We start from the raw sequence: 15,249 nt of genomic DNA on the forward strand, positions 1-15,249 counted from the left end.
CATAATTTTGTAATGTCTTAATCTTTCCCAATGTTAATTCATACTGTAACCTAAATTTAATTTTGAAAACTTTATTCTTAATTCACTTATTTATAAATTTTAATCCCGTTCAATACGCATGTATTGACTATATATATATATATATATATATATATATATATATATATATATATATATATTGAAGGTGTGTGATGAAAACATGGGAGCCATTCAGTATAACTAATTATAGTGTAAAAGCTTTTTTATTTCTAAACTCTTGATAGTTTGGCTCCTTTAACTCTCTAGTGGAGATTCATAAAAACATTTACGAATGGACGCTATAGGATACATGTCATATAAATAAATAGTAACCTCTTTATCCTATGATTATGTGTATGAAATCGGTTCCCTCTGGAATCATCTTCAACATCAATTTTCTTTTTATGTAGTACTTGATTCCTTACGTATTCATCTTCGAGAGTTGTTTCTCTGGAAAAATTTAAAGGAAACAGCATCATCCGAATAGACAATGAATTTGAATATGCCTTATTACTAGCTGCACTTAATGCACTTCAGAAAATTTAATTGCGAAAGAATAAAAACAGTGACGATATTTTCAATTGAAAAATTTCCAGACAAAAGCAAAATTTCGAAAAGTGAATAAGTATGGTTAGTAACAAATACCTTTTTAATTTTCCAAGGAAACAATCCTCGAAAAATGCTTATATAAGGAATAAAGTATTACAAGTATACTTGGTGCTGAAGAAAATTCCAGAGAGAACCGACATTATGCACACCTAGACACACACACATAAAATCACAGAGTGCAGAGCTGAGTTTACCATTTATTTAGCTATAAAAACAGCATATTTTATTGATCAAGTTAGGAAGTCATAAAACAAGAAGGAATAAGGGAGTATTCAATAAACCTTGTTGAAACAGAAGTCAATAGAAGTTTCGTAAACGAAGTATTGCTGAGTTAAAAAAAAATACATAATACATCATTAAAGTAATGAATTTCAATTGTACTTATAGAAGGAAATTTCAGATTTTTTGTGGATCGGCACCCTATTCTTCATGTTGCAAAAATAAATAAATACAAGAAGTAAGTTTTGCTTCACAGTGTGAAACTACGGTAAACTTCCAAACTATGTGAATTCAATACTCAAACTTGAAGTAGTACATCTATAACCACTAACAGCACTAGAGGAACAAGATCAAACATAGAACCTGCTCTTCGGATGCTGAATACATATCAAAAAGTCATTACTCTCTATCTTACTACTTTTGCTTTATTGACATTAACATTGAAGCTGGAAGTGCTAGTTGATATGTATCACTTTCGGTTGCAATAGTAGAATATAATCAGAGGTGAAAACATATTCTTGTGGTACTGGATCCATATCAGAAGACATTGTCGCTATCTATTTCCGTTATGCGATCAGTGTTGTAACCAGAAACCTTAAATTTTCAGCACTTTCGATTTGAACAGATAGATAAAAATAGACAAAACTCGTTCTTGGTACGCTGAATCTGTGTCAAAACAATTTCGATATATCTTTCCGTTTTTCATATATGAAAATAAGTATTGAGACCGGAAGTACTAGTAAATTTCAACCACATTTGGTTTTGACAGACTGTTGCGGATGGTGGTGATATGTTCACTTGAGACGCTGAATCGATTGCAAAAAATAGTTTGTCGCTATCTATTACTGTTTTGTTATATAGAGACCAAGGTTGAAACCGAAAACAATTTATTTCTACCACTTCCATTTGAATAGAGGGTTAACGAAGGAAATAGAATCTATTCTTGGGATCCTGAGTCAGTTGCAAAGACAACGCGTCTCGCTATCATTTTTCTGTTTCTGCTCTATGAAAGTTAGTATTGAAACCGGAAGTACTAGTAAATTTCAGCAATTGCCAGTTCCATACAGTATTGCAGGTGGTAATAGTATGTTCTATTGAATCGCTGAATCAATTTCAAAAACCACTTCTCGCTATCTGTTACCGTTTTCGTTGTATAATGATAAACTTTGAAGCCAAAAATGGTTAATTTAAACCACTTCCGTTTTGAATAGAGGGCTAACGGAGAAGATGGAACTTATTCATGGGGTTCAAAATCGATTACAGAAAATCGCTTCTTGATATATATTTTACCGTTTTTGTTTTATGAAAATCAGTATTGAAACCAGAAGTAATAGTAAATTTAAACCACTTTCGGTTTTGGTAGAGTGTTGCGGATAGTCACGATTTGTTATTTTGAGACGATGAATCGTTCGAAAAAAGAAAAAAAAATGCTTCGTGTTAACTGTTACCGTTTCTGTTCTATGGCGATAAATGTTGATACCCGAAATGTATAATTTGAACCACTTCTGGTTTGAATAGAGCGTTAATGGAGGACATGAAACCTATTCTTGAGATTCTAAATCGATTACAAAAAACTGCATCTCGGTGTCTCTTACCATTTTTGCCTCGATACCTGTCGATAGAGGGAGTGACTGACATAGCCGTTTTACAAGACTTCCGACATTTATATATAGCAAGTTTAGAAGTCTAACAATAATAATGAGTTAGTTTTATTTCACAGTGTCAAACTATGATAGATTTCCAAACTATGCGAATTCAATACTCAAATTTGAAGTAGAACACCTATAAGTACTAGTTGCAATAAAGGAATAAGATCAATGATAGAACCTGTTCCATGGAAGCTGAATCCACATCTAGAAATCATTACTCGTACTATTTTTGCTGTATGAAAATAAATATTGAAACCGGACGTGCTAGTAAATTTCAACCACTTCGAGTTTTGTGGGAGTATTGGTCGTGGTAATGAAATGTTCTCTCGGGATTAGTGAATCTATTGCAGAAAACCACTTCTTGTTATTGCTGTCTGTTTCGGATTTTATTCTATGGCGATAAATGTTGAAGCCGGAAATGCGTGATTTCTACCACTACCGGTTTGAATAGAGGGTTAACGGAGGAAATGGAGCCTACTCTTGGTATACTGAATCGTTTGCAAAGGACAGCTTTTCTGTATCTTCGAGTGTTTTAGCTCTGTCGAAATGTATTTAAACCGGGAGTAACAGTAAATTTGAGCCACATACTATTCCGACATTTATGCAGAGCGTAGTGTGAAAGTCTAATAATAATAAAGTTAGATACCCATGGAAAACTGAATATCGTAAAAACCTACTTTTTTCCTTTATAAGGCTAAAAATGCTTATTGCTAGATGTATAAAGTTACCAGGATTCTTTAGTTTTCCGTTTCTTCGTCTTTTCCCAGAGATAGCTATAAGTTTTTCTTTGCTACACATCTATCTTTTCCCCATTTCTAAACGTAGAATGCAGAAATGAATATACATCAATACTAATATAGTAAAATCTAATAATAAGGTTTATATGCTATATGTTTTGTCGTCAGTAACACGAATAGTTCTAAATATATTTTGATGAATCATTCACTACCCTTTATTGGAATCTAGGAATGCCAATGACCAATGACCTATTGTCAAATAGAAGGTTGGTATTATTACTTATTTATTTGAACAACCATTAGACATAAAGGCACGGAAGAAGAGGATTCGTGCTTGAGAGAATCTGCCATTTGCATTAAGAAATTAACATGGCAGACGTAGGAAGCGGAAGGGGAGGGGGAATAGCAATGTAAAGGGTTGATTTTTTCATTCTTCTCAGCCCTCCATTGATGAATTGCTTTAAACACGAAATCCAAGTATCACAATATTGCGAGCGGTGATTATATTCAATGAGGAAAAGCAAAAAGGTTACTACTCACCGCAAAAAGTACATAGCAGAATTTTCTTCTACATGCAACAGGTAGCGCTTTCGGAAGATGCTACTTCCTTCTTCAGCCTGTGGTAGACTCCAAAAAGGATTTAAAAAAAAAAAAAAAAAAAAAACATGATGAAAGGATAAAAAATGGTTAAAATATGTAAAAAAAAATCTTAACCTTTTAACCATTTTTTACCCTTTCTTCATGTTTTTTTATCCTTTTTAGAGTCTACCACAGGCTGAAAAAGGAAGTAGCATCTTCCGAAAGCGCTACCTGTTGCATGTAGAAGAAAATTCTGCTACATATTTTTTGCGGTGAGTAGTAGCCTTTTTGCTTTTTCTCACGAAATCCAAGTGTTATTTAGTGCCTTTATTGTATTTTCGATCATGATTAACATATGAGCACCTTTTACATTGATTTTTATATACCCACACACGGATTTCTTAGTTTTAGTTTTTGACGATTTTTATTCTCTTTTATTTTTCTTCTTTTATCTTTTGTTTTATTTATTTTTTATTTGTTTGTTTGTTTGTATGAATAGAAATCGTAAATTAAATCAAATCTGACGGCATTTAAAACACGTTTAATATAATCGAAAATAAAACCGAATAGTATTCAACTACTTGCTTCTGACTAGGTGTAATTTTTACTTATATTCGTCTCGTTAAGTTGGAAAAATTAATAAATAACCAAAGGCTAACGCAATGTCACGCAAATTTTACCTACCAAGTTAGAAAGTAATTTTCTGTCCAATTAATTTATAAAATTTGATGAAACATATACCACACATTATATGTACCTAGCGGTTTAAAAATCAATATAAGAGCAACCTCAAATCTTTGGAAGACCTGAAGTCAGCTATAGAACGTGAAATTTTCGACATTTCAGTGAATGTTCTTCACGAAGTCATGTCAAATTTTGAGATAAAATTGCATAAAATCTTTGAAATTGAGGGAAGACATTTAAAAAATTGTTATAATATTAATGGCAGGATATATATAATCGTAACTAAAGTTTAAGTTAAAACTTCGTGTCTTTTCATTCAGTAGTTATTTACAATATAAGTTGGTAGCTACTTTTTGTGCTACCCTTTAACACAATCTCTGTTTTAAAAGAAAAGTGTATTTTTCATTGAAAATTTCGATTGTATAAATAAAAGAAGTAGCAAATGAAATAAAAAAAAATATATAAAATTTATAGCATAAATAAGTCCGAAGTAAAATTATTTATTGCATGTAGAATACTCCATACTTTATTCTTAGGCATAATTTACCACATTCATTATTGTAAGAAGTTCTATTAAATGACACAAGAAGTTCAGAGATTGATTTTGAATAATTCGTAACAATTTACACTAATTACGCTGATTCTGAAGAAAGTTTTATTTTGTTTTTGGCAGGGCGTTGAAAACACTCGCAGATTCCTTTTAGAGTGGCTTTCGTTTCTTCATCGTTACGTACCTGTTGGTATTTTGGAACATCCTCCGCAAAAGATTAACGAAAGGCCACCGTTTTATAAAGGAAGGAACGACTTAGAAACACTGATGGCTAGTCCAAATTGCGCTGATTGGATAAAAATCAGGTAATGATCTTACTTTATTTTCTTGTCATTATTGTGATTTTTGATGCGATTAATATAGTCTAATATACGTACATTATTGTTATCAGAATGACCACTCGCCTAAACAAAGCTTTGAAAGCTTTGAATTCACGCCAACTTTATTGTTTATGACATTATAAGTAGTTAAATCTTAAGTGTATGAAATGAAATATGTCTCATTTTCATGCATGACCAGTATTAAAACCAGCAGTTAGAAAATACACTGAAAATTTTAATCACTTACATAGTGAGAAATCAAATCAAAGTTTGTTTTTGCCCTACTACTAAAATATCAGTAACGCAGGAATATATATATATATATATATATATATATATATATATCGGGTGTTAATGAACTATACCGACAAATTGTAAGAGCTGATTCCTGACATCAAAATAAGAGAAAAAGTTCATGTGGACCTATGGCCAAAAGTGCATAGTGCCAGAGCTAGGGCTGTCCAAAATCGCGAAAAAGCTATATTTCAACAGGCCCTATTTTGAATTCCAGGAACTGTGTATGGTGGTCCTTATCAGCGTAAAGGAAGCCATGCGTATGCAATCCAAAAGTGCGTATTTCATCAATTTTCAATAGGTGTACAGGTTATTCCCTACAGGGTGTAATTCTCAGATATGCTCTCAGTAGAATTTTCAGATATACCCTGATTTCAAGGAGGTAAGCCTTGACAACAATGGACATCCAATGCTTCGGAGGGAAATCGGAAGTGATAGAAAACTGCAGCTCCATGTTCTTATGTGTTCGGAATAACGTGTGATGCGATGTAGTTCGTCATTGTATATTTCACGTTTTCTTCACTTATAAGCTTGAAAGAAAACATAGGAGCATGCATTTTCCCATTTTCCCGAGTACGAGAGACCATGTTGCTGACAATCCTTAACACTTCCGAATTGCGCCAAACGATTCCGTGCTCAGTGCTATCAAGGTTTATTGTTTGCCTACTTTGGACCAACGATAAAATCAGAGCGTATCTCAAAATTCGGTTGATGGCATGTCTGGGAATGTCACCTTACAGGGAATAGGCCTAGTCTGTACACCAATTGAACATTAGTGAAATGTGCATTTTTGGATTGCGTATGTGTGACTCTCTTTACGCAAGGACCATCATCACAGCCTCTCGAATTCGAAATAGGGCCTCTTGAAATTTGGATTTTTCGCGATTTTAGACAGACCTAGCTCCGAAACAACACACTTTTCGCTATAGGTCCACATGAACTTCTTCTCTTATTTTGATGTAAGGAATCACCTCTTATAGTTTGTCGGTATAGTCCATTAACACCCTGTATATATATATATTCTTTTGATATTAACTAACCATAATTTCTGAGGCAATCTGTGTAATTGAAGTTTTGAAGACAATGCTGTTTTTAATTTTAATTTATTTTCTTACGCATTATTTAATATTGGTAATCTTTTTCTATATAGTATTAATTATTCTTACTTTTCAAATCTGTACAAGTCACTTTAAAAAGAGAAAGCTTCAGAAAATTTATAAATGTGCATGTATCCGGAGCTAATGTAGTTTATATATTCTGCATTTTCGTGTTCGTTTATATGTATGTGTTTTTCATTAATATATATGTGTAAGTGTGGAGGAAAGTAAGCACTATTTTCCAGTATTAGCATTTGACCATTAATGAATTTTAGTGCATGTGTGCAAATTAACAAGAACACATGAATAATAATGAGAAGTCTTCTGTAGATCTAGAGTGAGAACTTGTTTGCTGATTGCATTTCGCTTCACACAATTCCAGAATTATATGGAAATGTTACGATCTGATCTTATTTAATGTTTTTTTATTATTATGATTTTCTATGTAAATATCATTGTTTATATAGTCATTTTCATGTAAACCTATACATATATTTCTCTTGCATAGGCTTTATTCATTTATCCGTAGATTGCAGCTAACGTAGGCGTACATTCTTTGTCCCCCTTTCCGTCGTTACTGAAGATCTCTGAAGAGAGTTCTACTCGTGGTGGGAAGAAAGCTCTCAAAACAGAAATCTTTTTGTTTAACCTTCCACGATTATGCCCTTTGGACTCAGAGAGACGGATAATTAAGGCAAATGAATGATGATGAAAAAAATAGTGGGGTGAGAATGTGGGAGGAAACCAGAAAACCCATAGACACAATGTTGTCTAGCAGAAACTTACTTGGTCATGGATCGAACCGGGACCCCATGCACCAGAGATAAGCACTCGACCACTTAGCCATCGTGTCTCCCTGTTTTCAAAACAGAGATGAGTATTCAAGTAATTTCGAACATGACTGTACCTGTTCAAAAAGGCTCAAATTCATTTTTATTTGGAGCCCGTAGGTACATTTCAGTGCGTAGACTTGCATTAAATATCATAAAGAAACAATGTTTTTTTTTTAATGTAATGCTGTATGTAAATAAGACTACAAGAATTTTTAACAACACAGTAGATTGTAGTTTTAGGACGCATTTACGCATGTGTTAACACGCGCCATGCCCCGGTGCAGCAAACTGTGGAATGCGCCAAGTTTTCCCGTATACGGATATGATACGAGATGTTTACATTTGTGAATATCCAAGTAACAAGAATCTGTTTGGCTGGAAGAGAGATTGAACATTTTAGTTGTGAATTTGTATTCATTATTCAGTGTGTCTATCGGTCACGAAAGTCATGAAAAGTCACGAAATCAGGAAACGGTCATAAAAGTCAAGAAAAAGGCAGGAAATTTAGCTTTTGGGTCACGATTTTTTTTTTGAAATTTATTTATTTATCTGTACAAATATAATTATAGACTGGAAAATTTTGTTCTATAAAACGTCAAAATTTACCACCAAAAATGTTTATGACCGGCTTTAAACGCTATCAAATCGCAAGCAAAGCACACTTCTATCTAATGCATGAAAATTCACACCCAGGTTCGCTCTTGAGAATGTTACTAAATTTTATGGTTTGGGAAAGAAAAGGTCACAAAATTTCATTTTGGATTTTAGCAGATGCCCTGTTATTTCTCTTCTTCCATTGTTGACATTGTATTCTCTAACCATAATTTCAAAACATTTCTATTGTTGATTAACTTCCAGAAATACTTACAGATATTCAGCACTTGTCAACCCAGCTACGAGCGCAAGAAAATGAATTTCGTTGTTGTGACACACACTTGTGTTATTATTTTTGAACATGACAGTTGAATATTGTACACGTAGTTGTTAGTTTAGAAACAGCCACCCTAGTGTAACTGATAATTCTTTCCTGTACAACTGTACCTAAGATACAAAAGAAGATTCCCAGCAGAACTGCGTATAGGAAACGTTCTATACTTAAATTAGAAAAAAGAATAGAAATTGTGTAAGATAGGACATTGTTTTTGAAGTTGCTGAAAAAGATACAGGAGCTCTCAAATTTTCTACACCAGTATTTACTAATATTGATGAGACGGTATTTTATTAATAAATTGAGGCGGCAAAAATGTAAAATATGACCCTAAGTAGCTGTGCTATGGAAGATTGTACGTTCGTCTGAAGTATTTTATATTGTGTATGAAAACATTTTCAGAAAACTTTGGAATTCAATAAAATCAGTAGAATTCAATATTTGTTTTTTTCTTTCTCTGCAGTGAAATGCTCTTGGGACCTGTACCAGACAACTTCACGTTCCTTCCAAAACACAAAGCCAATTCGTGGAAATGATCCGTTATGTGAAAACGGAAAAAGTAAAGGAAAACCAAAGTGCCTGTAAATTTCATCAGAAATAAAGATGATTTCTATGATTCTTATGTTTTAATTTCAAATAGTTTATACCAGGGCTATTTTCTTCAACCATCGTTAATCCAACGAAGGAGAACCACGTGATATAACAAAACGAGGACATGATAAAGCTTTTCATTAGACGTAGCTCCCTCTTCACTGGATTCTGCAATTCAGCGTTATGGAGTAGCGAGCTTTCAAATACAAGATAACCAAAAAAAGTTCTTGCCGTTTCTGACGTCCCATTAATCATGCGTTCACCGAGAGGGAACGAAATGACGCACCCGTCTGCCAAGCGATCAGGAGTTAGTCTGACCATTGACTTTCAGTAATACAGGCATGTTGCGCGCACACACAGCAGTCATAGTTGGTCCAGTCGAAGAGAAATGGAGGTATCAAAGCAGCTTGTTCATGTGTGTATGACTTTAAAGTAGGTCTGTCAGCAGCCGCATGTGCCAGGTATTTGGGGAGAATGCCGTGAACGAATGCACCGCTAGGCATTGGTTCCAGAAATTCCATTCTAGAGTCTTTCGGATGAACCTCGCAGTGGGCCACATGTGTTAGGTGACGAAGCTCTGAAAGCAGCCATCGAATAGAACAGTGGTCTAAGTGTGATGAACGTGCAGAAAAGTTCCATGTTTCCGCTGAAACAGTCATACTGCACCTGCATGGAATAGGGAAGTCATACAAGAAGTTAAGTAGGTGAGTACCTCGGCAAGTGGTGCATTTGGAATTGTCGGTAAGTGGTACATTACGAGCTTCTTCCATGTGGTCAGACCACTACTGCTGACCTCTACTCTCAGCAGTTGTAAAGGGTGCACCGTGCATTGGGGCAGAAGGAGCTACCATTGATGAATCGCAAGGATAACTGCACAACAATGCCAAGCCACATGTAGAAAAAAGGATCCGGGAGACCCTTCAACAACTTGTCTAGGAGACATTGTGCCATGCATCATATTCACCAGCCCTTGCACCAACAGATTACCACCTATTTCATTCCCTCGACAACCATCTCCGTGGGAAATCCTTCGCAAATGAGAGAAACCTGCGGAACGCACTGACGGACTTCTTTGCATCCACGATAGCTGACTTTCATCACCAGCGTATTGTTCAGCTGCAAGAACGTTGGCGAAAGGTATTTCGAAACTTAAAGGTAGGTAACCGTCCACGTATTGCTCTTTGGTGAACAAGAACTTTTTTTTGGTTATTTTGTATATCAAGTGCAGTCGAAGAACCTATCAAGTGTAATTCGATTTCTCCATACGTTAATCTTGAAATTTCAGGGATCTCAGCAGACAGTCTATTTATAGCTGTTTATAGCTTTAATTTTGCAAACTGAACTCACTGAAGCTCAGAATAAAATGCTTCCCGAAAGAAGAACATGTAAAGAAGACAAAATCTTCTATTTTAAAAAAGTTTTATATCTGTTTCTTGGTTTAAGGTATTGTTTTCTTGCCTGTCAGGTTGTATTGAGGTAACCTGTAAAACATATGTAGACTGAATATAAAATCCGTACTAAGTGCCAAAAAATGGAAAAGTTCGATTTAATGTAAAAATGTGGCCTATGTGCCTAACACTATTCAGTGAAAACTTGCCTATCTAGTATTCACTGTGGAAGTAGTTCAAACAATCCCCAGAAAAATGCGAGTGCCTATATAACCCATCAGTTCTGAAGTAACATCTGAGCTGTTTACTCAAATTTTCGTTTTGGCACGTAATGCGGATTTGATATTCAGTCTACGAAATTTTATAAGATGATTAGGCAACCAAAACGACCTTTGGGATATAATGATTGCATAACGTACATGTGTTGCGGGAAAAATTCCAATGACAGTTTGAAAACAATCAGGACAGCCAACTTCAAACTGAACATAGAACTCATATGTATTGGAGGTAGAAAGGCATTTTCTTAACCCTAGATTACCAGACTTATTTTTTTGTCTTCTGATACTAGACTGGGTGAAAAATCCCCTAGATTATTTGTTTACATTTTTCTCTAGGTATTATTTACTTTATTTGAAACTAATAATTGTATTTTAAGTTAGATATATTTATGCTACTCACGGACAATTTTTGGTAAATAATGCGAAAGGGAAACTGTTTAAAACATACCTGAACTAAAATCTCACTTTCATCACAAAAACATTGGTCAGCATTTGTCTGATCACTAATAATAAGACTTTTATGCTTTACCCAAATTGTTTATAAAACTAAAATAAATATTTCAATAAGTTTTCATTGTGTGTATTTTATTTCTTTGGACATATATACTTTATTTTATTTCTTTCGACACATATATTCAAATACACTTTTTAAACAATACGAGAAAAGGTGCGTTTGTCTCAACTGTGACAGATTGTCTTTATATGCAATACTAGACTGGATGAAAATTCACCCTCTTTTTCTTTAAAAATGTAAAGTGCACATTAAGAAAATATTTTTACGTGTTTTTACTAAAATAATGCTCTCAGAACATTGAAATGTGTGATGAACTCAATTTTTGTTAGCAAGAGTTACTTAATGAAAAGTAACGCAAACACTAGACTGGGTGAAGAATCACCCACCCGCCTGAATTTGACGCTGAACTAAATCTCAAAACAATATTCTCAACACTCGGTCACATACTACACAAAAAGAAAGGAGAATATCAGGAGCTACATAAAATTAGATTATGATACCCTCTAGCAACACGCTAAAAAAGCAAATTCTGGGTGAATGTTCACCCAGTCTAGTAATCTAAGGTTAATTGTACAACTCATTACAAAGAAACGAAAGTTAATACTTGAACAAGAAAGTCATAAAAGGAAAAATTTCCAATTTTTCGTCCAAAAAGTTGGCTTTTTATCGAAAAAAAATCTCCGTCCCAAAGAAGCTGGCTTCTTTGCATCTCTAATTACATATTATGATGATCTCATACTTGGCAAGCAATATGATAATCACATTAAAAAAAAAGTCCGGAGATCGATGCCAACATGTCATTAGCTCAATATGATTGTTTGGCAGCAAATTTCCAGTGTTAGGAAGAGCACGAACCACTAACGTCCTCTTTCAACCCTATTTTTAACTACTCTGTATTGTAATCATCAGCTGTAAGACACTTGATGACATCAAGTATTTATGTATGGAGAACAACGAAAGCAGTCTCCGGGTTAACAAGAAAACAGACAACAAGAGCAAATCGGAACCTCACACAACGTCATGAAGTCAGAGATTAAATTATAAGAGAAATCTTTGTAACACATGGAACTTCTAAATAAATATGTTGTTGACAGAGGGGTATTTATCCATATAAGATTCGCCTTTCGATTTATTTATCTTGAAATTGAAACTCGTATTCTGTTTTTTGCACACACAGAGTAAATGCTGTCATCTTGAAAACATGTTCAACGGTAATTTCCCTTAAGTTACTCGAGTTTCATGAAAAAGATGGTGTAGTGGTCAGTGTGTGTGCCTTTTGTGTACGAAATCCCGGCTTCGATTCCCAGTAAGAGATTCTTGAAACCTGAACGAATTACGCTTGTTCGGGTTCCACCTTGCATCTCCACGTCACATATGACTTCAGTGTTGAAAAGGGACGCTACACATCCAACTGACGAACGTGGTGCGTGCTTTCGTGGTGGTTTCACATTGAGCTTTTGTTTGGGATTAGACTCCCGAGTAAAAGGAGTGAATTCACGGCCAGCTCAAGGAAAAGCTTCAGTAACTTTCGTTTTATCTATATCTATATCTATCTATCTGTCTCTGTATATATAATCACAAAGTAATACTGAACTAATCACGACACTGAAAGAATACGCAAGAAACTTTTTCGCTAAAACGCTTCATAAGATGGAGAAAGAAAAGTAACAAAGACCTGCGAAGAGTCTAGGTGGGCGCCATTGCACAAATGGGATAATCTATCTGATTAATCGATTTAAGAAAGTAACGCATAGTGTACTGCCTTAGTATTGTGACGAGTTTTTATTATTTTTTGCTAACTAATTATTTTGTTATCCCCACTTAAGGATTATTTTGTTACAACTAAATGTAAACTTATTAGAGACATTCTCAGTAGTCGAATGATCTGCACATTCCTCTTTGGTACACGTTCTACATTCAACTTCGAAAAAAGATAGAAAGTGAGACGTCAAAATAAATGAACAAACAGATACAATAATTTCGTACTATGGTTGGTACTTTTGTATCTGTGCAGTAACCGCAACCATAATATCACACAAAGCACAAAGAATGGTATATGTATCCTGTTTTCCCCACTTTTCTTTGTAGAATGAATAGACCAACTTCTAATACTTTTAAGCTACAAGCAGAATTGCGTGCGTTGTTTCTATGCAAAAATTAATAATGATAAATACAAAAGGTCGCTTCAGGTTTATAGTAACGAATTCGATCACTAGGTAGCGACCCACGTAAACGCCTGAGAGGTTATTACTGGTAGTTTGAAAGTGATGTTGACTTGACTGTTATGTGTTTAAGTTATTACATGGCTCCGAAAAATACGACGGTTGTAGGAGGGCCACATTTTTACTCCTTCCGACATTGGTTATACTTACAGTCAAATAAGTAATTAGTGCGTGACAAAAGATTTCCATATGTCAAAAGAAAGAGATCAACACTGTGTTGAAACGTAACAAAACAGACACCCCTTTCTGCAGACAGCAGCGTCATTTCAGATTTGGCTTGGGGGGGCAAGACCCCTTGATATAAGTAAAATTTCGCGTTTTTCACTGACATACTACTGTTCTATTGATCAAATCTATATAAATCTCAAACTCGGGGGGGAAGCAAATGCCCCTCCCCTAAATGCCCCTGTCTGCAGAGTGGACAAAAAGGCTAAAATTAATTCAGGTTATTAGCGAGGCGAATATTTTACAGACATTATACTGCCATGATGTCCCATCTTTATGGCAGCGATACATCTTGCATTGTCATTTACGACGGAAACAAGGTGTTATGCTATACGGCAACGGTAACAGTAATATGTCCAAAATAATTGTTGCATATCTATAATTCTCTTCATGTAAGAATATAATTTGATAATGATTTTGCAGGGTACTTTTAATACTGATACTACGTGTATAATCGAGAAATGTATATTTGTGGTAAATTTCATACGAAAAGAATTATAAATACGAAAATTAGAATGAGTAAAACAAAATGTTGCTAAATGGACAAGAAAGTTTTATTTTCATTCTATTGTTCTTCTTTACTGCTTTTTTGACATGAAATTTGCTATATACATGTCTTTGCCGGTTATACACATACTAACATTATAAGAAATACCGGAAGAATTCGTTAAATTATATTCCTACAACAATATATTTATAGACATGCGACAATAATTTTGGACATGAGTGTATATGGAGTGGGTGGCACGTGAAACGAAATTCATGCAATCTTTTTTTTACAGACATTCCGGTGAAATCTCCTGAAACATCTCTCACAAACTTATCATTGTTGAAACGACTGTTGGCCCTTCGACAGCTGCGCACACCTCAAGGTCTTTCGAAAGTTTGTCAAGAGAAATGAAACAGACTTGATCAAACTGTGCTCCAACGTAGTCTCCTTCAGGAGAATTTGAGATGCAGGGCGATAACTAATAGATAGGCTTTGCGCATCGAGCACAACCATAGGTAGCGTTACGCTGGTAAGGGTGCCAAATTCGCTAACAGAAACTTGAAGCAACCTTCTGTAGATTTGATGTACCAATACGCTTTACCAATATACCCTCTACAAGAGGCAATTAGAAGAACCTCAAAAGGCTATGTGATTAATTTTGATGAATGATAAAAGTGGTTTTATGTTTTTGAGAATACCAAAGAAATATTTTCCATTATTGATAGAAGAAAATACTATGTATGAGGATGTTGACTTGCAGGGAGGATGGCTGTTGTTTGTGTGAGTGGTCACATGGCTCCAAATAAGTAAATAGTGTGTGACAAAAGATTTCCACATATCAAAATAAAGAATGAATACTGTCTAGTATTATACCAAATTACTGAGAGTAAAATTCAACTATTCTTCAGTTGCATTTGTATTAACTATTAGCTTATTACTTCTTTACTCTATTAATGATCTTATGGTAGACAGAAAGATTAGTCGGAATAATAAAGGATCACACAACAAAAATTGAATTGCTAGC

General features: G+C 34.6%; 1 protein-coding gene across 1 annotated transcript in view; it reads left to right on the forward strand.

Moving 5' to 3' along the window:
- Dus3 (Dihydrouridine synthase 3) overlaps positions 1–9,133 on the forward strand; it is an 81,717-nt gene extending 72,584 nt beyond the window's left edge. The window contains exons 11-12 of the mRNA XM_081736580.1: positions 5,169–5,350; positions 8,981–9,133. Of these exons, the coding sequence (XP_081592706.1) occupies positions 5,169–5,350; positions 8,981–9,053 (255 nt within the window). The 3' untranslated portion in view covers positions 9,054–9,133. The remainder of the gene's footprint in view (positions 1–5,168; positions 5,351–8,980) is intronic.
- The last annotated feature ends 6,116 nt before the right edge of the window (positions 9,134–15,249 follow it).

Source organism: Thermobia domestica, chromosome 13 (genome assembly GCF_964235325.1).
Source record: "Thermobia domestica chromosome 13, izTheDome1.hap1.1, whole genome shotgun sequence".
Classification (NCBI taxonomy): Eukaryota; Metazoa; Arthropoda; class Insecta; order Zygentoma; family Lepismatidae; genus Thermobia; species Thermobia domestica.